At 39.4% G+C, this 26,563-nt stretch overlaps 1 protein-coding gene across 4 annotated transcripts in view; it reads left to right on the forward strand.

Moving 5' to 3' along the window:
• The window catches only part of pcdh19 (protocadherin 19), a 54,686-nt gene extending 42,476 nt beyond the window's left edge, over positions 1 to 12,210 (forward strand). For all 4 annotated transcript variants that reach the window (XM_026280877.1, XM_026280879.1, XM_026280875.1 and 1 more), the window contains exon 5: positions 9,596 to 12,210. In XM_026280877.1, the coding sequence (XP_026136662.1) occupies positions 9,596 to 10,155 (560 nt within the window). In that variant the 3' untranslated portion in view covers positions 10,156 to 12,210. The remainder of the gene's footprint in view (positions 1 to 9,595) is intronic.
• Positions 12,211 to 26,563: the final 14,353 nt, after the last annotated feature.

Genomic DNA, 26,563 nt, shown 5'->3' on the forward strand with positions numbered 1-26,563 from the left:
AATACTAATTAAAAGGGAGACTTTAAGTCTCCTTAGGGATGTGAAAAGAAATAGGTGTGTGACGTCCCTGGTGAGGGGCCAGACGGTTACCGACTTGCATGGCTATAGTGCACCTGGACCTGGGTTTTGACACACCTCAGCTCCAATTTAAGCATCAGGTGACCCAGCAGGGCTCCTCCTATTGGCTGCCATCTCCTGTCATGCTGAGCAATGACGATATGATGGGAGGCGGTTCTTCTGTAAGAGGTAGCACTTTCCCAACCGTCTTTATATGCAAAGGTAAATCAACTCTGAAAAATAAGGTTGAATGGGACATTAACAAGCAGTCGGACTGTGTGCAGTCTCCCTGAAAAGATAGAATGTGAAAGAAGGAGAGAGGCGGAAGGGGCACGTTGGAAATAATGAGGGAGTCAGTTAAAAGAAAATAGGAGAAAGACTCAGACATGGGCAGGAAGAAGAGAGTGAGAGGCAGAAGAGAAAGACAAAACAATGAAAGAAAGCGAATGAGATAGGCCAGCTTGAAAAACAAGATAAAACGGAATATAAAACGCATAGCCAAGACTGACACCATGAACATGCCTGAATGAGAAGGCACACTGCATTAATTATGTAACAGAGTCTATACAAGCAGTCCGCTCTCATGCGTCGCACAGGGAATGACAGTCTGGAGAGATTAGTATTCGGTTGACGCATTTGGGCCCAGCTGTTGAAGAGAAGACACATTGATTTTAGGCACTCAGGTTGCACTGTGTCCAGGTGTGTTTGTGTCAGTCTTAGCTTGACAGGAACAGGGCATCGGCTTTATTCCCACTGAATAAAACAAGATGCTTAAAAACAACCTAAAAACATTTCAATAGCACAATTGAAGGAAGACGAAGGAATAGCAGTCAGTGGGAGAGGAAGTTAACTATTCTTTTGGGCTTTAAATAGCCACTTCTGCTTTGGTCAGTCCATGAATCATTTATCTTTTGATGATATATATCTTATATACATTAATAAATAATATGTCTGATTATATACACTACCATTCAAAAGTTTGGGGTCAGAAAGATAATTTAACTCTTTTATTCAGCAAAGTTTAAAATATATTGAAATAGAAATCAGTTGTTAAAAAAAAAATCATAATATATTCGTCTGAAATGAAAAGGGCCAATTATAGTGAATTTTTCTTTTATCTTTTTCTAAACTCAAGCTGTATTTAAGCATTAATTGAATAAAATAGCTGAACACAAGGAAGGTCAAGAGACACAGAGTAAACAGAAGAAAAACTGTACATTCAGCCACCCACAAATCTATTTTTGCCACCCATGCCCTAAAGCCAGTTACATTCTCTAGGCTGGATGCTTTATGAATAGCAAAGAATCCCTAATAGAAGAATATCTCATAGGCTTGCTTCAAGTAGAATTCAGGGGTGTTCACTGACTTAAGCAATGTGGTTCTTGCAAATGATTTAATTCACTGCTGTGAGTGCGTTTGCATCCTTCGTTCCACCCACCCCCACCCACCCATCCAAACCCTCAACCCCCAAAGCCCAGCCCGTCCCCTTACAGATGTAATTTGCTGTCTACTTTGCCCCTCTCGCTCTTCTCAGACTCAAGGGTTTCTGAGTAAATTAGCTACATTGCTCGGTCAAGCTTAAACACAGAATGCAGCATTTGTAAAAGTATTTAAAGATGTCCTCTACAAACCAATCCTTTTGGAATAGAAGAGCTGGCTATTGCGACTGGCTGCTTTGGTATGCGTGCCTCAGTGTGTGCCAGATCTATGAGTAGGGTTAATTTTGGGGTCGCCATTATCGAGAACACAGAGTACCACTAACAATGGCCTTCTCTGTGCTAGTTCACTAATGAGCTAATCTGTAATTTCCAAACTCACAGTCATAAAATCCTTTTTTTCTGTCAAATAGTTCCCCATGTTTTATATCAGTGGCCTCTAAGAGGTCGCTTGACCCTGTGTTTGCATGCTATCTACTTCTCAGGCCATGACACTATTCAGTGGAGAGCTGTAAGGGTGCAGTGGCACGGCAGCAGGGAGATGACGTCGGTCTCTGGCCTTCCTCAAGGAACTTTAACCCTTTAGCTCAGTTCAGCTGCACATGGTGGCTCTGAAGCTTTGGATTTCTATATAATAAAGTGCAGAAAGATTGTGGAAGTTACCATGGAAAACATTCTTTCTTCATAATCAACCTTTTAATTTCAGTGGTTAAATTAAATCATTGCAAACAGTCATGATTAAACTATGCTTAAGATGCCTTATGCACAAAATGGCTCCATGTCATCACCTGCTCATACTTTCAGCTTTTAAATTTTCTCATGCAATTTGGTAGCTAAAAAAAAAACAAAACAAAAAAAACGTTGACCTTGCCTGTTAGCATTAATTCGTAAAAAATATATATTCTACTGATCAATTATTCTACTGAAAATATATAGCTACATGTATTATATTATATCAAGGAATTACATAATATATTTACAGTAATTTTTTATATTAGTTTAATTTTAGGAAGGGGGTCTCTAGAAGGCAGATTATAATATTTGGCAGTCTATGGTATCAAAAAGCTTCAAAATCATCTGACTGAGTTCATAGTAAATGTTGGAAAGCAATGAATCATCACATATAGCTTTATATAAAATGCATTTGTAACAATTACACCGTAATGCTGTTGTAAACAAATAATGCTACTAAACTGTCTCTCACCATAAAGTAAAGAAATAGATTGTACCTGTGTGAAGCACATTCTCAGCTCATTACCACAACATCAAGCAGTCCATTTGCTAGCCTCCACCATCCTCTTCCCCAACATAAAGCAGCTCATTTTTGCTTCGAAGTGATTCATAATACAGCATCACAATGACTTTTTCCCTTATGCAGTTACACAGCTGTTAAGCCGATACTGTTTGTACCAATCTACGGCTACCGCATTGTTTGTCAGCGCCAGTTTAGAAATTCATTCTTTAACTAGGACCAGCCACAGAGGGTCTGATGGGGCTGGAGGACAGGGGGGAGACATATTTTGGAGCCATGGCACTAATTCACACAAAGGCAGTGGTCGAAAAAGAAGGGTGCGGTGGTAAACCACAGATGTAAGTTGGCTGTCAATGTGCGTTTGAGACTAAAGGACTGCAGATGGTTTTGCTGAGGAGACTGGCTGTCAGACACACTTACCAGAGCAGGATAGACCAGACTCTGATTTATTTCCTGACAAATTGACTGGTACTAATGTTAAGACACAGAAGCAGGCACAGGGAATCCTTGATTTGCCATCCGTGTGACAGTCCTTAACAAGGCAAAGCAGCGAGTATAATATCCTCAATAATTAATATCCAAGCCAAAGGAAGACGGAGGACGTCAAGGTCACTTTTCCTGAAAGAGTCACAGAATTGAGGGGAGAAGACAGAGAGAAGCAGATGTACAGGGGTAAGACAGAAACAGCATTATTTTCTGAATGGTGTGAAAGAGGGAGGGAGAAAAAAAAGAGGAAGACAGGGAGCGAGCAGATGGAGTGAGAATGCTGGAGAGCTGCTCTAGATGGCAAGGTCTCTGCACCGAGTGCCGTCTTCGTGGCTCAGTGACGCATCCTCCTCCACTGTTTGTAAAAACAAGACCATCACACTCCATCTTGTGGTCCCGCAGGGCTGAGGGCTCGCGGCTGATTTATGGTGCACAGACTGAATTGCCTGGCTGGGATGACAGCAGCACTTGGACTCTCCCTCGTGGGAAGCCCCCAGCGTCTGCCTGGCTTGTCGGAGCCTGTGCATGGCAGCTTGCGATAGTGTTAGTGTGGAGACAGGGTTCCCAACATGACCCCCATCCTGGGCCGACGTGCCGCAAAGCCACCCAGGACCTCCCGGCCTCTTCCTCTCCCTGCAATGAGTGACGGGAATGAGATGACTGATGCTTGCAAAACATTTATTCAAATCTTACATATCCAAATAAACCTGGCATATGGTTTAATGGTTCATCTATTACAAAGAATAGGTAAGCAGCAAGGTCCAGAGATAGATAGATAGATAGACTAATTTGACTCCAGCATATTACTTCTCACAGGAGCCGGCTGCAGCTGTATTGTTTCATCAGTCTACACGGAACAACAATACCGAGAGACAAACGAAAAGAAAAATATGCTTTTTGAGGCAGAATGTGTCTAAATATGATTTATACGATCCTTATGCTCAAAAGTGCATCAAAACACGTTCACGTTTAATATAGTTAATCTTTAAACCAATGCATCATTGTGTAGCGCAGAAAGGTTTGATTTATTAGGAACGTCTTGCTTGTTTCTTCGGCTGTTTCACCTTGTTCCTCAAAGAAATGACGTTCTTTCCCTGAGCCCGTAAATCCAAAGTGACTGAATAGTGTCATTGTGAAAACTGCAGGGCCCCATGTTTGCAATTACATCCCCAGTCGCAGAGTGTGTTTGAGAGGATTTGAGTATGCCCACTCTCCTTCATATACTCTCTGAGCCTGAGCCTATTTAAACAGGTACATTAGCGGCATTTTCTCTGGCCCTCTCCCGCATTACATCAACACTGCAGACCTCCAGCACTCGTGCCTGTATTTTTGGAAAAAAAAGAAAGTGCGTTTTCCAAGGAAGAGCATAATAGCTTCCAAACAAGATGAAAGTCTGGCAGTGACACAAAAGATGCTCAGAATTTTTTTCCAAATTAAAAGCCATTCCTTTTGTCCGGGGTATGCAACACTCAGCCCAGACACAAATTGAGCTAATTTAGCCATATTTATGATAACAAAAAAAATTGTAATGAATTAAAACCCTACTTTATGGAGCAGTGATGTTTGAAATTTGGAGTTCAGGAAGCTGAATTAGAATTGGAGTGACAGGAAGAGAAACATACTGATTTTCTGCTATTCAAAGGTAATGCATTTTTGGAAATTGAAGTGTCCCATCTTTCCACCTTTTAGTTAGAAATGTTAAAAATTCTAGTTAGAAATGTAGAGTTATATTTTTAATGAATTACTGTTTTCATTTAAATTCTATTCAGATGAGAATTCCGTATCCAGTTTGCTACATCAGTTCAAATTCAGGAGGTGAATTTGAATTCTCACTTGAGTTCTGAATGGAGCATAACCCTGATATGGATAGAGAACAAAGTGCAATCTTTTACCTGCCATGTGTACCTTCAAACTCCCTGTGACCTCTGACCTGCAGTCGCCGGGGCTAACCAAACGAGCTAAGGTTGATTCTCCACCTCATCTGATTAGGCTCCTCTCTCATGAAGTAAACTGATGTTGTTCTGTTTCGAGCTGACAGCAGTGTTGGGTTTTCACGAAGAGAGCCTTTGCATCACAAGTGGCATTATTCATTATTCTTCAGCCTTGCAGAATGCAGATTGCAGTACACAAATTTAAAACACCTCATGCATTCTTTTATCCTCTGTGTGCAAAAATGAAACTCCAAAATTTCCAATAAGTCAGCACTGCTGTGGGACTTTCATCCCTGTGACATTTTTCATAAAGTCTGTGCTTTACTTACAAATGTGGAAGAGTGAGAAAACATTGCAGCTTCCGCCTCCAGCCAAAGCCAAGACCATAATTAGTAGGCTTTAAATCATAGACAGCCAATGTTCCTTCTGACATAGTGCTCTGGACTGTATTTTAAGTCTTTTCCCGGAACTGATTGGCAAGCGTATTTTCCTGATGACTTTCAATAGACATTCTCCGTAGGAGGGCCGTCTGCCTTTCGCTGCTCTCTTCTGCACAACTCAAAGATCGGCTGCATTGAAGCTTTAATTGCTCCATTTGTTGGCATTATATTTCTCTATCTCTCATAGTAATAGGGCAAAGAAGATAGGAAGAAATTCTTGTTTTGTCAGGGGTCGACAGGCTGTCATGTCTCACTGCAATTTGTTTTGTGGTTAGCACAGACCTTTGAGAGAAACATCTGTGAGTTTTGTGGAGAAACCACTGACAGGATGCGAGAGAGCTGTTAATGGCGTTCTGCTTTCACGCCGATGTAATTTACAAGAGAATTGCTCCACGGGAGACCCCCTAAAGGACCGCGACTAAAAAAAAACGACAACATTCAATGTATGTACGTGTCTCTCTCTCTTGTCGTGAGGAACGGGAATTGGAAAACGCGCTCTTTTTTTCATACATTGCCCATTCAAGAGGTGAACACGATTTGAATCTTGTTAAAGTGCCTCCTATTGATCCGCAGGATGCAGATAAATCCATGCTTCTGTAGAAACGCAGATTCTTATGAAATTGAAGAAGGAATTCTGGGTAGGCAGAGTGCGACTTGGCAGGTGTGGTGTCCTCGGCAGTCGCTCGCTGTATGTGTGGATAATGGTGAGACTCACCCTTGTTGCTATGGTGATAACATTGACTTTTTGTGATGAAAAGCCCTTTCAAGATGTGGACTTGTGTGTGTGTTCACAGTGCTTGGTAATTATGGGCTAAATTTGAGCCACTTGAGATACCGTAGTCGATCCAGAGCTTTACTTTCCAATTTATTTTTTTTACTTTTTCAATTTAATTTCTCCATTCTCCCTGCTGCTCGCCTGCGTTTTAGTATGAGGAAGCATGCACGTATGTGGGTGTGGATGCTGCCGTCTATATATGTGGGTCAAACCTCTGTCGTAATGCACCGAGACACGGATACACAAACTCACGGGGGCTCTCATCTTCTCACATGTGCCGCAGGAGTTCCGAAGTGTCACCAGACTTCAGCCAGTAATCTGTCAATCACATCAGATCACATTTTAAAAGAGTGACAGATTTGGCAGCGGAGATCTTGGAAAGCAACGCTCCAATCTTTAAATATTGATTCAGGGCCCAAAGCTGTGTTGTCCCTCGGAGTCCTGAAAGAGCAGGAAAAGCAGATAATTAGTGATTTTAATTGGATGAGCCGTCAAGCTCAGAGTGCCAGATGTAAATGTGTGAATCCTTCCCACAATCTCTTGCTGTCACTGAGGGCTATGAGTGTGTAGCAAGGTCTCAACCCTTGGGCTGATTTACCAATAGGGGAGCTGACAAAACGTGTCAACAAACATCTGTCTGGTAGATTCTTCAACTATTTTTATTGACGGGGTGAGAACCTGTCATGCAACAAATCATTTGTACAACAATAACAGGTGTCCGATGGCTTTACAAATACTGCTAGTTCAATATTAACATTCATCGATGTGCCTTTGGAATGTCGTGCTACAGGAATACACATATATAGTACCATTATATAGTCAACAGTTATTTACTATATGCACACAATGTTGCATATACTATATATATATATATTAGGGGTGTAACGGTTCACAAAATTCAAGGTTCGGTTCGATACGATACACTGATGTCACGGTTCGGTTCGGTTCGGTTCGATACGTTTTAGATACAGCAAAATGTAAAAACATCTCAACTTTTCAGAATGCCGCAAGCGCACCGCGGGTCATGTGACAAGAACCAACCAATCAGCTTCATCCTTTCCCGTAACAAGGTTGAGAGCTCAGCCAAGATGAAGGAACAGCTGATCATAGTTGTATATGGATTGCAATTTTGAAATAAATTTAGTAGCAGAGCTACTGCAAGCGATTTTTAGAGCTGCAAATCCATTTATCCTTCGCTGAAATTTCCGCGTCTCATGGAGAGAGCACGTCATTGTTGCTTAGCAAAGACAGACGCCTCATGAGCGCTTCTGCCCGAGCGCTTTGGAAAGGAGGAGAAAGACGTGCTTAGCGTTTTCCATGCGTTTTTAGGAGCGATATGTGAACGGCCCCTAAGGCGCTCGCTCACTCAGCACGCGCTGAAGGCTCGTTGCAAAATGTGGGGGATCTTCTCATTTCTAGTCTGTTAAACGCATTGGCTATTTTGCAACGAGCCTTCAGCGCGTACTGAGTGAGCGAGCGCCTGCTGAGTAGCCTAACATAAACATATAAGATGGTGTTTTTTTCTTCTTCGGGAGTGTCAGGGGCGTTGCCTGTTACGTTGTTTGGGTTATTGGGCTACCTTGTTGAACGCATATCATTATATTTCTATCTCTCTCTTTTTTTTTTTTTTTTTTCAAATATAATTAATTACTCCAACGAACCGTTCGGTATACATAATGCGTACCGCGTACCGAACCGAAAGCGTCGTACCGAACGGTTCAATACGAATACGCGTATCGTTACACCCCTAATATATATATATATATATATATATATATATATATATATATATATATATATATATATATATATATATATATATATATATATATATATATATAAGAAACAATTAGTTATTTTTAGAAATGTTGAAATCAGTTTTTCTGCTTTTTTGTTTCAAAAGTTTGGGGAAAGCAATGTTTAAAAAAAAAGAAAATAAATTAACATCTATTCAGCAAACAGATCAAAAGTGACTAATGACATTAACATTTTTCTAAAAAGATTCAAATTTCAAATAAACAGTGTTCGTTTGAACTTTATGAACTTTCAAAGAAATCCTGAAAAAATAAAAGGCTTCACGATTTCCATATAAATACTAAGAAAATAAAATGTGTTTAACATTTTTAAGATTTGTATTATACGTACATGATTAAATGTTGTGTGGCCTACATTCAAATATGAATTCAGATGCCTAAATTAACTACACATATCAGTAATTTATTGTTTTTCAGCAATGACATTATAAATAATTAGTATTATCGCTCTTGATCTGAATTTTAATGACAGTGAATCTATAATTATTCTTATAATTGCTCTTATTTTTTATATGTGAGTGGTGCATGTGGAAACGGCATTCTGAAGAAGCGATTTTGTTATGCAAATGCCATTTGTGTATATTAGCAAACATTTAAGCAGAGAGAGTGCCCTTGTCGTGCTTGTCTATCCAGATGGCCAATAATGAAATATGTATGGAGTCAAAAGGACTCACACAGAAAGCTGTTTTGGGCTGACTGCTAATAAAAAGAGAGCTGCCTTGATTATTACAGATGCGTCTCTTTTAAATAAAAGGGAAGAGAAAGAGGCAGACAGCTCCTCAACTTGAGCAAGCGAAAGATCAGCTTTTTTGTTGTTATAATGATTCAAAAAGCAGTTTGAAAGCCCTTCCCTCTAACACAACAAAGGACAGATCTGTATTAATACTGCCTTAGACAAATCGTTCTTTTTTTTTCTTTTTTTAACTCCACAACAGCTTTAAAATATCATTACATATTTATAACTGCCAGCTAGATGACAGGGACGTAGAAATGTTCAGCATTTAACAGTGAGGCTACTTTCCCAGTGTCCCTTACTGTGAAATCTCTGATTGCAATTCTAAACCCTCCTTTCATCAAGCCTGGCAACAGAGTGAAACAGTTACTCACAAGATGTGTTACTCCACTTTTGATTTAGCAATGCACACTTTAAATGCTTTATTAAAAGGCCTTCGATAGTTCTAACATTGAGACTTGTTGAAGCAGTAGAGCCAGCTTACGTAAAAATGGAGCAAAGCTCTTCACCATGCCACATTCTTTGCTCTGACATGTGCTGAAAAAATGAAAGCTCAAAACCAAACTGTGCCTGGAATCCATGAAGGAAACTGCAAATAAGCAGAAGCTGTGCAAACGGCACGATTTAGACAATAAAACTAATTCTTATTTCCTCTGTCTCTCTCTGTGCAGATCAGTCAGAGGGTTTCCACTGCCAAGATGAATGTCGCATCCTGGGCCACTCGGACCGCTGCTGGATGCCCCGGGTGCCGATGCCAGCGAGAGCAAAGTCCCCCGAACACGGCCGCAATGTCATCGCTCTGTCCATTGAGGCCACCACTGTTGACGTACCTCACTATGAAGACTGTGGCACCATCAAAAGGACTTTTGCCACCTTTGGCAAAGATGGGTCGGATGAGGAGCGGGCCGAACAGAGGGGCAGGCGGCAAACGGCGGAGCCAGCCGTCTGCAGCCCCAAGACCAATGGCACCGTGCGCGAGGCTGGAAATGGCCGGGAGGCCGTCAGCCCCATAACCTCCCCAGTGCACCTGAAGAGCCCTCAGTCCAAACCACCCTCCACCTACAACACGCTTAAATGCCGGGACGCAGAGCGCATAGCCAACCACAGTCTGCTGCGACAGCCGGAGGGGAAAGACAGTGAGCCGGCCATACGGGAGATCAACACGCTCCTACAGGATGGCCGTGAGAAGGAATCCCCCGGCAGCAAGCGGCTGAAGGACATCGTGCTTTAACCGGCTCCCACGTGTACACAGAGAGCATACACTACTACGAGTGTGTGTCGACATGTGCGTGTGTGTGTATTTGTGTGCTTTTGCAAGCGTCGAGCCGACGGGCCTAGGGATGGGAGACACATGTGCAGCACAACGTATTCTCCAGAGATCGAACAAATGAAGCTGAAAATGTGTCTGCGAGCTCAGACTGTCATCGTGGCTTGGTAGTAACAGCAACGCTTGTACATTCTTTGCAATTGTCTATCAGCAGTGGACAGGCTGGTTACTGTGTGCTGCACAACACGCTTCACCCTGCCCTCACGTCTTACCCTTAGAGGAGAAAGACCTTCCAGTGCACCGCTGGTGACACCCAAGTACAGTCATGCCTTGTAGACTCTAAAGATACTTTTAACTTTCTTCTAATGCCTTCTTTGGTATGCAGTTTTTGCTTCAGCTGCCAAACCGCTCACTGTTCCCGAAGAGGACTTGGGACTCTCTGACGCTTCGGATGGTGTGACTCTTCCTGTCTAACACGAGCAGTCTGACCGATCGCTGGAGGATGCACAGGAAAACTCCTGCAGATCTCATTTCATTTCAGTGACTTCTCAGTGGTCTGATAAGACAACCCTTCTCTGTTTCCCTCAAGACATTCCAATGTCAGCAAACCATGAGGACGTTACAGTGCTTATTTTTTATCACAGATGGAGCTAAATGAAGTTGCGCTATCAGCTCAAGCTCACCGAAAAAACTGGAACAGGGAGAGACCGATCCCCCAGACTTACAGCCAGATATATATATGGATAAAAAGAAGAAAAAAAACATCAGACTTGTTGCTTTTGAAGTCTCCTGTGCCCTTTCCTGATTGTAGCCAGTGGAGCGCAGTTTACTAGAACTTTGTGCTCTGGTCTTGTACTTTTTTTGGATTTTGACTATGGGGCTAGGATAGAAGGGGTCGTCACTTACGTCTTGCTATGTGAAACTCTGTTTAGGGTTTACTACTATCATTTTTAATAATCTGTTGTTATGTGACAATCCCTTTAATGTTTTGTTGCGAAAGTAAAAACTGAAAAAAATAAACATTGGTGTTCAACTAAAGCTACAGTAGCGTTTGTACACAAACACAAAAAGGAAAAAAAAACATATATGCCAAAATATATTTTATAAATAATTTAAAATGTATAATGAGAATATTTAATGCTGTGTAGTTATTTTATCAGTAAGTTATACTTGAAATTAACTGGCTTTTTTTTTTTCTTTATTTGTCCCCTTTTTATTGACTCTGTTATTCTTTTTTTATTTTATTTTCTCAATTGATCTTGAATTTTTGTTCACTGTGTTACCCCTGGCCACTGTTGATTGCAGTCTACCTTGTTGTAAAAGAGTTTCTTATTGGTCAGTTCTTGTGCCATCAAGTTTCTGTGTGGGCAAAAAAGAGAAAAAGACAAAAAAAAAAGACAAAAAAAAAAATAAAAAAAATAAAAATCAACACCAACAGTAGTGTGTCAGTACAATGAGCTTAGAGTGAGTTAGCAAAAGAAACCAAAAAAACTGCGGCAAACATTAAACTTTCAAGATAACAGGTTGTTGTTTAATCTTAATACTCAAGTAAGGGTAAGAATAACACTACCATTCCAAATCCCTCAAGGCAGTTCCACTCATTTCTGAAGCATTTGAGAGGCGCTAAATGGATATAAGTTACATGTAAAGCAAACCCAGTTGCTCCGAGACGGACTAGTTTTGCTATCTTTCATCAAGCACAGCCCTCATTTTTCCAGATCATTTAAGAACATTGTACCAAGCCCTACCTTACAAGTTTGTTTTTTTTTCTGTAAGAGGAAAAAAAATAATTGGTGGAATTGCCATAGCGGGGAATGGAGATAAATTTCAAAATCAGTTTCTTTACCGTACTTGTTTTATACTGTGGGAAGTACAAACAGCAGCAGCGTGTGAAAAAGATATAGATCTAGTAGCTGAATGTTTTTGCTGGTCTCACCAAACAGCTTTTGGCAACATGAAAAACGGAATTATCACTGAATGTATACTGCAGCTTATTATTAAACTATTAAATGTTCTCCACTTTGTCTCCTTGTCTAAATTTATCAGTTCTGCATGTTTCCATCACACTCTTTTTAATTTGCCATCAAATGGCTCATAATGGAATAGATCCGCCTCAACTGGAGAGGAAGAGAGCGAGACGGCATTGTTGAAAAGTAATGAGCACAACCCGAGTTCAGCATACAGCAATTATCCTTTCTTAAGCGATCTTTTGTCTTGCCATAATTCATTAAAATCTATAATGTGATATGAATATCTACTGTTAATTTTCCTTGAAAGTAATATGCTAATGTGCGTGGCGATGGCGGCTGCAGCGATGAGAATCAAATGAAAATTAGTTTTCGCTGCAGTCCAATCTGAAGAACTGCCTCGGCATGGAATCATTCTGCCACATCGTTTTTAGATATCCTGATTCTGGCTAATTGCAAAAATGTAAAACGACTGCAGAAAATACACCTAGTGCTGCCAAATAAAACAGCCGTTTGGGAATCATCCAACTGAGGAGTGTCAATTTCAAATGGCTGATCGTTCTACTTTGCTGAAGTGGATGATGCACGCAAGTGGCCAAGTACAACATTGCTTGGATTCCTACCCAGTGCAATTCAATGCTACTTATCTGTCAAAACAACATCTGACAAAAGATCCCAAATAACACTAAGAGAGCCTCATTACAAACAGGTCCCTTCACAAAACTCAAAAGCAACATATTAATATAGTGAATGCACTACACTATATCATGATGTTTTAATGACATTCAGAATCAGGGTCACTCATAGGACCTTACACTTAACCCAAGGCTTAAAAGTCGAGCATCTAATTCAAAAAGGCTTGTAGGCCTCATCATTAGCTCTGCAAACAAACCCAGCATAATGACCAACAAATACGTTCTTCCTCCGACTGCTAAATCAGTTCCAATGGCAGCGCACACTGCTCTGAGCTACAAATGAATTATAAGGCATGCCCAAATGAGCCTCGTCACCTCATGTTTAATTACTCTGGATTGCTGTTGGTCAGGGTGAATTCTTCCCATTATACAGAGATTTATCTCAAAGGTTACCGGGACACACATCCTATTAACGTCCTATTAATGTTTCAATTATCATTTTGCCAAATGGTGGAAGGGGGAATCAGAGAACAATTTAAATGATTTATTCCTGACATTGACATGCAAAGAAATAAGAGAGGGAGGCAGGGAGGGAAAAGGGGGGAAGGGTGCTACTCTTTTCTACCGATACAAAACAGTTTGTACCTTATTCCTTTGAGTAGGCCCCTCAATCAGTTCCAGCCAACTCCATTCCTGAATTGACCTCATTCTATCAAAAGGACCGCAGCTGCTCCAGCAGCGGGGAAAGGGCTCATTGTGACCCACTGTTCATTCAGGCCAACCTCTGGGACCAGTTCTGAATCCCATACCCACCAAGCAATGGCTGGAGGGCAAAATGAAATTTCAGAGAAAAAAAAAAAAAAGGATTTAAAAAATAATTTATCTTTAAGATTAAAATGTAAAAAATTAAAAGCTTATTATTATTACTAATTAAAAAATGATATCAAAACCAACCGCTGTGCTTAATATTATAGAAATACACTTTATTGCAGCAAAAAGCATTTGCACTGTCAGTACAGGGCTATAACCCAGTCACCCTGCTGTGCCCTTTGTGGGAGTGCATTTTGGGACAGGGCAATAAATCTCTGGGCCAATGTTCTTTCTTTATACTCTTAATTTGGATGCTAATTGTGGAACACATCACGGCATAGAGTTGCAAATAAGGACTGGGCCACAGCGGGTGCACTAGCAGCACAGTTATGGATGTCTTAAAGAGACACTAACAGAAAACATGAAAATTCTGACATAATTTAGTCACCCTCATGTTGTCCCAAAACATCCAAACAAGTAAAAAAAAAATAAGAAACAGTGTTAATCTTTTGCATGTTCTGGAGACAAATAAATACATTTTTGCATCGCTGAATCAACATTAACAAATTAGGTTACACCAGAGCTACCTCCTTAAGGTACTGTAACAATTGCAGATTATCACTTACACAATGTTCGATAAAAATGAAATAAGATGCACCATAAAACGAACCAAAAGTCACACTCTCTGTTGCAGGTTATACGATAGCTTTGTGTGAGGAATAAACTGAGGTTTCATTGATTGATACATCAAAATATTAACTGAGAAGTAAATTTTTTACGTTTTTATGGTCAATTTCTTTATATTTATCCCCTGTATCGTTTCAGAATACAAGTTATATGAACAACTTTTTTTTGTTTAATGTACACCCCACACAGTCCCAAATTATTTTTATTTTAAAGAAAAGAACAGGCTTGAGTTTTCCACCTTTAAAAAAAAGGGGGTTTCGAATAACATGAGAGTAAAGTACACAATGACAGAACTTTTATTTTTTGGTGAACTAGCCCTTTAAGACCGGCAAGAGGAGGACACACTATAATAAACTAAATAGCTGTCTCTGTCTCTGCAACTCTGTGTCCTTAATAAAAAACTATGTCACATTATTTACCATCAGCAGTGTAGGATGTTGTCACTTTAAGTGCACGTGATATACTGAGGTACTGCTGCGACCGGCTACCTTTCTGGCCTAGACACTTTGGCCTTGTGCAGAAGACCAAGGAGGACTTGTCAGGCAGATAATGGCCTCTCCTAAAGATCCACACCTTCAGGCAAGGCCATTATCTTCACCACAGGAGAGTAATCGGATCGACCTGAAGCCAGCACAGAGTCTACCTGCATGCAGCCATACAGCCCATCTGCATGAGGTGCAGGGATGCCTGGGGTGCACAGTAGGCTAGAGGAGGAGTGCCTCTGTGCTGGAAGGTCAGACTCATTTGAAAGTGAAGAACACTGGGAATTGCGGTATTAACAAAGAACTGAGAAGCCCATGTGTGATGTGAATGAGGATACAAATCAAAGGACTAAAGAAACAGAGATGACTCTTTGTTTGATCTATTGTCTAACTCACAGAGCTATGTGTTGGACTGGCCTTGCAGTGCGTCTCAACAAGGAAAGGCCCTGCACCTGCAAAAAAATAAAATAAACTTAGCCACAAATTGAGATCTGATTTCTATTTGCTGAAGACTATTCGTGTTAAGTACCTCCTATGCTCTTCTCGTACCCATCTTATAACTCTGAGCTTCTTCAGGGGAAGGATCCGGGAGTGTGAATTGCAGGAAGTCAGAGTTCATTACAATAGAGAATAGGGTTATAGATTTACAAGTTGCAAAACAATGGGTCCAAACAGTATGGAAGGAAGGAAAAGAGTGTCTGCCAGGAAATGTACCCATATAATGTGGCCAATACTAATTCAATCAGTTGCTAAACTGTAGCCAGGTTTGAAATCCAGTGCCAAAAAAGAACTGCACAGAGTAATGAGATAACTTGTCTCGCAGGCAACATTACATGTGCCAGAATTTTGCAAACTGATGTTTGTGGACCCTTAGAGGTCCATCTCAAATGGCTCAGGGAAAATTGGGAGTAAATAAAGTATATACACATATATCTACATATAAAAATAAAATAACTAAAGAAATGAACATAGCAAGAGAATGAGAGCTTAATTGGCATTTACAAAACATGCAAAATTCAGAACTGAAAAAAAATAGCTTGTCTTCATTTTATGACATCTGAATAGAATATGAACTGAAATGGCCATACCCCATTGAAATTTCAGGAGGAGAAATTCAACACAGGTAATGCATTCTGGGAAATTAAGTGTTCTTCTGTTCTGGTGCAAAAATGTTTTATCAATAACCATGATGGGGTATACAAATTCTTATATTGAAACAATATTTCCCCTTTGTCTTGAACCTATTTTTCTCTACTTTTCTAGATCAAAACGCAGCTATATGTACTGCTTTGAACTTCATTTCATCTAAATTTTACTCTATCACATTACAAATCAAATTACAATTCTGCATCCTATTTTCTACCTCAAATGTCAAACAATGCTGAGAATATTCATATATATGTATATACTATATATATATATATATATATATATATATATATATATATATATATATAACCCCACAAAACTGCAAAGTTGAGAGTGTGAGAAAAACAACTGGAGTCTCCACTAATCCTATTTCTATATAACAGCAACTTTTCTGATTGGATGATTCTGCTTTAGGGTTATGTGTAGGTATACTATTTCACTAGGAATCTGACGATTAAAAAGGTTTTATTGTAGGGCCCACAAACAGCAAAATGTGATATTTTTTAAAAAAGCTGTCTCACAAATCTTAAATAAAACCAACCAAAGGTGAATCTACTGGGCCAGATTAATCAACTACAGTGACGACATTCTTGAATGTACCAGACAAACGAGTTATACAGATATGTACTTATTTGTAGCAATGTAAAGAAGTGAGAAGTTATTCTAGCGAGGCTAAATGCTCAGGCACATCATTAAAAGAGGCATCACAGGGGAATTTGCACTTTGTTTACACGCCAACAGGACTTGAGGTCGATCATTACTGTCAGTCACAAGGTTGATTAGCCCCTTCCATTTCACACCTACTATTACAAATCTGACAAATGCTGCCTCATCTGTATGTAGTCCCCACAATACAACCCTAATCAGCCCTGCAAATGAGAAATGACACAATGTTTTGTGTTTACCGCTGGCTGCCCAGATTCACTGTGGCTCTGGGAGGAAGCCTCCATGCATTAATTGGGCTAAAGGTGACAGATGATATCATAACCACGTCTGATTCCCTGATAGCTGTTACTCCCTGAGTCAGCTGTCTGAGGACAGTGGCCTTTAGAGAGGCCAGTCTTGAGCTGGCGTACTCACCGCCTGACCCAGGCCAGTCCTCTCAGTCCAGGGCATGTAGGCCATGGGCCAAAGCTCCTAGAAAACAGCTGCCAATGCCCCCTCTCGAGAGGACAAAAGAGCCAACAGAAGAGCTGGAAATTAAAGACTGGCCTTTCACAGCCTGCATTATTCTCCATGCCAATCGGAGTGAAGCATCTCTCCTGCTAGTCCTTCAGGCGGACTGTAAAGAGGGGTTGATTAGTTGACCTAAACTTTCTGCGTGAAAGTGGAATACTCCAGCAACATATGTTGCACGCTTGGTATAATCTGAAAAGAAGAGAGAAGAAAAAGTGCATTCTCAAGTATATACACATTCTCAATATCAAGTACAAACTACATTCTCCCGGTAGCAAAAAATAGATGGCAGATATGACAACCCGCCTTGTACAGAGAAGAAGAATCACACACTAAAAGAACAAGAGCACCTGAGGCTTTTGTATTGACAGGGATCGAATGATTCTATGAGATCTTTTTCCGTCTTCTCCATTTGAATCAAAGCTATTATTTTCATTTCTTCCTTGGCCAACAGCCTTTTATACAAACCCAAAAGTGACAATGGAGAGGGCTGAAAAATGATTGGGACTATTCTTTCAACATTACAGTAATTCGACAAAATGGATGGCACTTTCAAGCAAGATCAGAAATGTGCAAAGGTTGGCTAAAATCACAGAGGCTTCTTACTTAACCATCTCTCTTCATTTACAATTGCGCTATGCATACAGATATATAGACTCAATAAGAACATAATTTAATTTAATTTATTTGTAATTATTTCCAAAATATCTTTTTTTTTCAAGGTAGTCTCAACAAAGATCTTCATTCTAAATTAATAAATTATATATATATATATATATATATATATATATATATATATATATATATATATATATATATATATATATATATATATATATTCAGGTTAGTTCTAAAAACCTTTAAAACCCCTTTCTGTCCTCCTCCTTTGTGCATATGAGTCATTACAGCCATGATGACTTGTATTAATAGCTTTTCTGTCTATGTTTGAGCAAGAGGTCTTATTTTAGACAAGGTTTATTACACATCTGTGTGCCATAGTACTGGTAACAAAGCCAACATAATTCACACTGCTTGGTTACACTTCTCATTAATTACCCTGTTCATTACAAGGAGACTGGGGTCTTGAGTTGGCCCAAGGTTAGGACGAGCTCGGGGTGTACGTGATACAATACGAAGGTGAACAGCTCTGGGTTGGGGAGATTTGGATGGCACGCAGGGTTTTTTGGCAGGGTGTTGGAGCATGTGTTAATGGCTGAACACCAGGGATAGCTTATGTAACGAATGATTAGTATTCACTCATCCTGAGACTAGATCAAATTATTACCTGCACCTGAAATAAATCCTACACTTATTTTCCATTGCAACAAAGCATTATCTCTTTGTTTGAATACACAATATGCATAACTAATTATTTATACAAAATTGAACTATCTTTTTGGAATGTCAGAAATGTGGCCATGATGCCTTGAAATGCAGACTATGTAGGGAGCACACTAGATTTCAGAACAGAGATATGTGTTTGATTGCATTTGTTTATTAAAACAGACAATGCTGTGAATTTGCTCTCCATGCTACAAAGACTTTTAAATGATGATAGAGCTCAAAGCGCTCATCTGGTCATTTTGATAAAGATTACAATGGATATGCATGATATAATGAAATAATGATTTTCTCCCGGGGCATTCATTTTGTGCAGGGCGAAGTAACACACAGCATACTGAGCAAATATTTCAGCATTTTGTTATAAGCTTCCAGAGGAAGGAAATATCTCCCTATGGTGACCCTGTTGCCCTGAGAAGAGTAAACTTACTGTGCTCTTCCTCAACATCTTGAAGTTCGCTCCAGTGGGAAAAAGCATTGTGCTCTCTGCAGCCAAAGTTTCTATCGCAATGTTGAACTGCTGCCGATAAACCAGTAAGCTCAAAGAGAGAAATCCATCTGTAGGAGAGCAGAATGAAGCAACAGGGATACAGAATATTTCGACAATGCCAAACAAACAGCCTCTCTGATTTAAACAGTAAACAGATGAAACACTGGCTTGCCCACTAAGATTCATATGTTCATTCCAGTTTGTTTTCTAATTAATTTTCTGGTTCCAGCCTCAAATGCAGCTTTTTTTTTTTTTTCTTTTAGCTTTGTTTCACATCCAAATAAAATGTTCAGTATCAATAGGAAGCGGTTTGCCTTGATGCTGATGCTCAGTTTTGGATATACTAAAAAATGCATAATATGTTGCCAAGTAATGTGATGTGAGATAGCCTTGATCATGGTACAGCAAAAAAGCAAGTAAATCTACACAGTGGGAAACTTTTGGCCTATCTGTAAAGACAATAAACATTTCATTATTTAGGAAGGCGACATTTGACGTCTAATCTTTACCTACAAGACAGATCGCCAAACTCATTCATGTTTCTGAGCAAAACAACTGAAAAACTACAACGAAAGAAAATCTGCCATCTCATCTTAGATGTAAGTTTTCCCCCCTCCTTCACAATTGCAATGAGGGAACCCTTGTCTGGGAACCCTTGGTTCTTAAAACTGTCTGGTAACCTGGATGATACACTGTTTTTTTGTGATGGTTGTTCATGGATCCCTTGTTTATTCTGAACAGTTTAACTAAGCACTGTTCTTCAGAAAGGAAAAAAAAAGAAAAGATTTCTGCAGATTCTTCAGTCAACTGAGGGACACAAACACAACTATTAAAAACGGTTCAAACATTCACAGATGCTCCAGAAGGAAACACGATGCATTGAGAGCCGAGGGGTGAAAACTTTTGAACAGGATGAAGATGTCCAAATGTTTCTTATTTTGCTCAAATATCTTTCTTTCTTTCTCTCTTTTTTTTTTTTTTTTTTAGTACAGCCCTTCGGAAGCAATAGGAGATCCTTGCATGTTTCCCAGAAGACAAATTAAATACAATTTACTTTGATCCTCAAATTCAAAAGTTTTCATCCCCGGCTTTTAATGCATCATGTTTCCTTCTGGAGCATCAGTGCATGTTTGGACCTTTTTTAGTAGTTGTGTTTGAGTCCCTCAGTTGTCTTCATTGTGAAAAGATGGATCTCAAAATCAAAATACAGTAACTTCTGGAAAGGGTACAAATATGCAAAAGATGCTGGAAAACTAAATAATATGCAGGACCTGTAGGATTTTTCTTTGAAGAACAGTGCTCAGTTTAACTGTTCAGAATAAACAAGGGTCATGGATCATCCAGGTAACCACACACAGTATTAAGAAGATTTGAATTGGGTTATTTTAATAATATCAGCTATTTTTTTGTCTTGTGGACTAAATGTAAACATTATTTATGTAAAATATCTTACTCAGGACAGTACTAGATAAAAAATAAAAATAAAATAACATGCATTTTTTTATGAGCTCTCTTATTCAGTTAAAATTATTCACATCCTCACAGATTCTGCAAGGGTTTCCCAAAATTGTGCATGTCACTGTAGCAACTGACTTTTCAGACTCTTACAAATCACGCATTAAAATGGTCCCTGAATCACAAGCTATTCATCAGAAACTAAAACTTTCCACACTCTGCATCAAATAAACGCCATTCATGGGATATGGAGATCTCATTCACTAATCAGCTCCCAATCAGACATTAGCGATGCACATTTCTCAAGTGTAAAAACCAAGTGTGCAATTAAAGGACAAGAACTGTGGATGCCAGAGTGCACAAGACAATAACATGCACCTGTTAACAGACACTTAATGGTTCCCATTGTGGTTTTTGGTTTTCTAACCATTTGTAGCACACTTAATTTTTTACATTTTCTCCCACTTTATAAACAATAATGAATAACGAATAATGTTTGGTACAAATTCTTATGAATCTAATCCAACACATACATTTTTTTTATACATTTATATATAAATATTAACCTGGAAAGTTAGTTCATGATACAGGATGCATTAAATACTGTTAACCATTAAAACATTGTAAAATATTATCCCTTATTCAATATCAACCCATATGACATGAGTGATACTAAAGAAATATAATCTAAACTGTATGTGTATATAATACATTTGTTTGTGCATAGTTTGAATTATGCTAATAATATAATAAATGGCACCACTAAAGTAATATGGTATGCGTTTTGCTGGCACAAAATCTGAGATGCCTTTTAAATCGAAATGCATTTAAACCAACTGTAAACACAAAATCCCTGGCAATTAACAAAAGCAATATTTCCATGGTAACCCACATGAAGAAATGAATAATATAACACAGCATTAGTGTACTTTGCTCACGAGTGTGCCAGAATGGGATTAATTCCATTTGAGAGTAAAATTGTGGTCGATGGAAGTCTCTGCTGAACTGTGTGACATCGCACTATTTAGTGGTGCATGTTACCTTTGTTTTCTCAGTTGTTAATTAAAGGTGGAAACAAAAAGCTGAAAATGAGCCCAGAGCTCAGAGGCAGGTGTACAAAGTACAGCGGGAGGACTAAATTGGATTTTGTGTCTCTTGAGCCTGACTTTGGAAGATCATCAGAGGTAGAATTGTATTAAAAAGAGAAAAGATAGTTGCAAATTATACAGTAGATTACATTTATAGCTGTATTGTCATCGACTAGTACATAGAAAAGTAGTCTCCCATTAGACTGATGTTTATTTTTGCTCCATCTAATATTTCAGCATGGCAGTTTGGCAGAAGAACCAAAAAGGTCTATAAGCCATAAACAACTTTACTACCGGGACATTTCCATAACCTTGTAGGGCATGGAGTCCACCATCAGTTCACAATGACTGCCATGTTTATTTAATCTCGGTGGCCAAATCATATGCCAAACTCAAAACATCTCAACCGCCAACACAAAGGTCGCAGGTTCAATCTACAGTTTGTGGGAAGTGGGAACTGTAAAGCTCTGCTGCTATAGCGCCTTTATTCACATCACTTAACTTGAAGTTATATAAGGTCCCTCGAATTGCTTTCATGACGATGGTAAATAACTACAGAGGAGAGGCTTGAGAAGCGTACGCCTGCTCAATCTCCTTCCAAACCTTATCCAACTTGTTTCAAATGAACAGGAAGACATACCTATATTCAGATGACGCAACCGGTGAGTGAGTGAGTTTCAGTGGAACACTGCAGTGCCATTACAGTGGACCCTGAGGGGATTATGTGATCTACAGTACGGCCACTGAGTTTCAGTTTGCACAGACAGAAGAGCATCAGGAAAATACATTTCACTGGGCTACTACAGCGACCGATTGAGAGAAGCAATTTCCTTGCTTGGCTGAAAGAGAAAAGATAAGTGGAGGGAAAGGAAAGGCAAAAAGGCATGAAGTCACAGGGATCTTAATGCAAAAGCATTGGATTCAGCTCAGCCAAAGGCAACAGTTTATTTCATCTTCCTGCACTCTGAAATCTAGATTTAAGATGCTGTCATGTCAAAGAAAACTGAACACTGGCTTGAGAAGCAAAAGCTTTGTGTTAGTCAACATGCACACTAACATACAGTAATTACGATTTAACAGACAGAAGGCAAGCTGAATTAAACTTCTTGCACAATAAACAGACCAAACATAATCATAATGTGCTCACATCAACAGGAAAATACATTATAAGAAAAGACAGCCAAATGCAACCATTCTTTTTTGAAAAAGGCTATCTTGATTTCTCTGAATTTTTTTTAGTACAACGAGGTCAAATATTTTAATTTATGCCATGCCTGGTTATATTTAAACTGCTGCTGGGTTGCATTTAACCCAAAAAAGAAAAATCACTAAAACCTTAGTCTTGTAAGGCATTTAAAAAAGTGCATACAGTAAAAATACGGTAATAATACTAATTGTACCTAGGGTACAATTAAACATTTCACACCTCCTTGGATTAAGGACAAAAGCCTAAAATGAGCGTAGAGACTTCACCAATCTGAGCGTATGCGCTCTGAAGCCAAACCCATTCCATCTGTTTTTATGTGCCACCAACCACAGGCCAGCAACAGGGAATGAGGTGTCCTGCTGACGTTGCCATGGCAATCCAATCTTTCCACCGTTCTCAGACCAGAGTTAGAACATACAGTACTTGGGCACTGGCTCCACCGTTATAATCTCCTCTGACACACATTCAGGTATAATGTGGTAGGCTACGGCATCTCAGAACAAGTCTGAATGCCTCCACTGCCGTGTTTTCAACAGCGGTGGCATTCAAACATAATTGCGTCGCCCCGAAAGAAGCAGAGCAAAATTTGTCATGAGGATAATACCTACAATAATAATGATTATTATGGAGACATCAATCTACAAAATTATACCACAGTCTTTCCTTGGAGCAGCACACTTTGTTTTGGAAACAAAGGGTGCTGTGCGAAGCTGATGAAGGCCTTCATTATAATTGGTATTTGGAATGATTAATGTACACCTCAATTAGGAAAGTGTATGGGTCCCACTATAGAAAGCAGTACACGCAGGCTTCTGGAAGGAATGGGTGGTCTCGGCTCTCTCTACAAAACTCATTCTGTCACATCCCATTGTGCTGCGAGAGAACGGCTTGCCGCCTGCTCCCCCTGATTAGTTATTTATTTCGTTTGCGCAAGACTGCATTTATTTATTTATTTTAGTCGGATCATTATTTTCCCATTCTCCAACCATTTCATCAAAAATATAATTTATCTCTGCCCGATTTAATGAAGAGATAATTTGGCGATAATTAACATAATCTTGCACCAAAGCAAATTTGCCTAATGACTGTTGTTTTGATAGTTAGAGTCAGAGAAGGAGGGTCCGGAGCAGTGAGGCAGCATGCCAAATTTTGGGGAAAAGTGCCAGGAGAATCAGAGTGAGACGAAGACGGGAGCTTCGGGGACATTCAACTTTGTGACCTTAACACTCTGGAGTGGCTAGGAGACATCAGGCAATTGATTGGACTTGTGTGAGCGATGAAGGATTTATAGGTCACCCCAATGCCCATTTCCCCTGCACAGAGTTTCAGATAGTTTCAGACAGTAAAACTTGGAAGTGCATAAGAGGATAAGAGAAAGTGGGGGAAAAAGGTGAGTGATGGTTTGATGGATATTCAGGTGAGGACGTCTGAATGAAGTACTGTCAGTGACATTTCATTTGTGAGAGATATAATCTTGGTCTTTCTATCGGGTGATATTTAGCTGTTTCATTTCCCTTTCAGTTCTATCAGGTCAGATTAATTTTCTTCAACTCTGCATCTAAAGCTCTCTCATTACATCTGTGCCCATCATAGAGCTTATATCATCCACTGCAGGAGCTTTATTGACCTGATCAAGGTTGAGGGGACAGGTAAATGCAAGCTCCTTTTTCTGATTGCCTTCAAATTTACAAGCAAGGCTGAACCACCAATTGCAATGTCCATTTTCCACAAAGTGGACATGGTGAGGGACGTTAATGATGCCATTCAGAAATGTGGTTCAGGCCAGGGCAGATCTCAGCCTCAAATAACTGCAGCATTATCTAGCCAATCAAAACCTATGCAAGCAGCTTTTCAGTTTTTCGGTCTTTGTGCTAAGCTGCCGTGCAATAAATTGATGCTCTCAGCATTTATGGTGCACATAAGGCTGTTGCCTTGGACTTTTACTGACGCAAGTGCCATGGATGCAGAATAAAACAGTTTATTCATAATTGTTGAAAGAACCTTTTCATGTGATAAGTTTAAAATAAAGTCTCACTGCGAGATATGAATGTTGCAACTGTGAGAAAAAAATACAATTGTAAAATTTTGATTTCACTCTGAAGTCACACTGAAGTTATAAAACTAAAAAAAAAAAAAAAAAGTTGCAATTGTGTGATTTAATATATAATTAAATCACACAATTGCAGTAATTAAAGGAAACAAAATTACAGTTTTGGAGATTTAAAGTCCTACTGTAAGACAAATTTGCAATTATGAGAAACAAAATAGAATTGTGAGATTTAGTCATAATGCAAGACAGAAAATTTTAAATCACATTGAGATACCACAACTGATAGATAAAAAGTTGCAACTGTGTGATTTAAAGTAAAAAAGCAATCACAATTTGTGAGATTTTAAGTTACACTGTAAAAATGAAATACACTGTAAACATTTGGAGACATAAAGTTGCAACCTTTTTTCTGATTTTTAAAAAAAAATTCTCAAAAAAAAAACATTGAGTACACTTTCTGAACCTTGTTAAAACCTTGTTCACCCACACCATTCATTTTTCATGTCAGTCATGCCAGTTTGGTCAGTGCGGTTAAACAGCACTTTAAAGCAATGGCAAAATGCTGAGCTTATCTGACCTCCCTATGGAACATTTATCACAAATGATTTTTCAAATATTTTGCCTGTCTCTTTCCCACAAATCTCACCACCCGCCCCATCTCCTCTGACTCCCTCCATCCTAATTTGTGCTCATTTCTTTTCACAATGCAGGTGCATGCAGCAGGCTGAGCAGGAGAATATGTCTACTGTCCTTGCAGTGCTACCCACTCACATTTCATTATCAACAGCCCTTCCATCATCTACTCATACTGACCCTCCTAGTGAGACAAATACATTCTGTATGGCAGCAATACACTTCTCATGGAGAAACCTGACAGCACAAACAACACTGAAACAAAGTAAGCAATAACTGAGAAGAAAGAAGACAAGACAGGGAGTTTTATAAAATGTTAAAGATGAGGGTTGTGGCTGAGGGTTAGGGACAAAGAAAATAAAACAGAGAGAGAGAGAGAGAGAGAGAGAGAGAGAGAGAGAGAGAGAGAGAGAGAAAGAGGGTGGTGGCCCTGACAGAAGGGAGACAAAGTGCCACAAAACAAACAAAAACAAAAAAAGAGTGAATGGAAAAACCTGGATCCAACGGCAATAAAACAGACAAAGTAAATAAACCCTTATAGTTGAAACCCACACTGTTGACCATAGGGATTTAAATGCATTACAGCCTGTTTCCTTGAACCATCTTTAGGGTGGCACAATCAGACATGTTGCTGATTGTCCTACAGACAATGTTTTAAAACATGGTGGTCCCCATTAAAAACCACCAATTTGTAAAGAGAACAATGGCATTCCAGCCTATCTCACCTTACAATGCCACACACACACAAAGTGTTTTCAAAAAGTCTAAGTATCAATTAAAAAGCTTGCAAAGTTTCAGCTGTAAAACAGACTGCATATTTAAACAGCTGGGGATCAGCTCCTATTAAACAGGCTACCATCACCACAGTCACATTGTGCTGGTGTTTAGAAGATTTCCAGCCGGTTGGATGAGCAGCAAGGAGGGGATTTAGTGGAGGAAAGTAGCCGTGCTGTAAAATAGCACACACACACACACACACACACACGCAGTAAACTGGAGGAGAACTGCACTGCATCTCATTCAGGTCAATCCTACAAACCACCAAAATATAAAAAAATAAATAGTCAAGTCGAAATGAAAAAGATGACTCAATCAAACATCAAACATGCAGTACAATGGAAGCATTGGCTTTGTTATTAAAGCATATTGTAAAATAATATGCTTTATTAACAAGGAGAAAGAACCTCAGAGGATTCCAAACT

The sequence above is a fragment of the Carassius auratus genome, chromosome 14, assembly GCF_003368295.1.
Source record: "Carassius auratus strain Wakin chromosome 14, ASM336829v1, whole genome shotgun sequence".
Classification (NCBI taxonomy): Eukaryota; Metazoa; Chordata; class Actinopteri; order Cypriniformes; family Cyprinidae; genus Carassius; species Carassius auratus.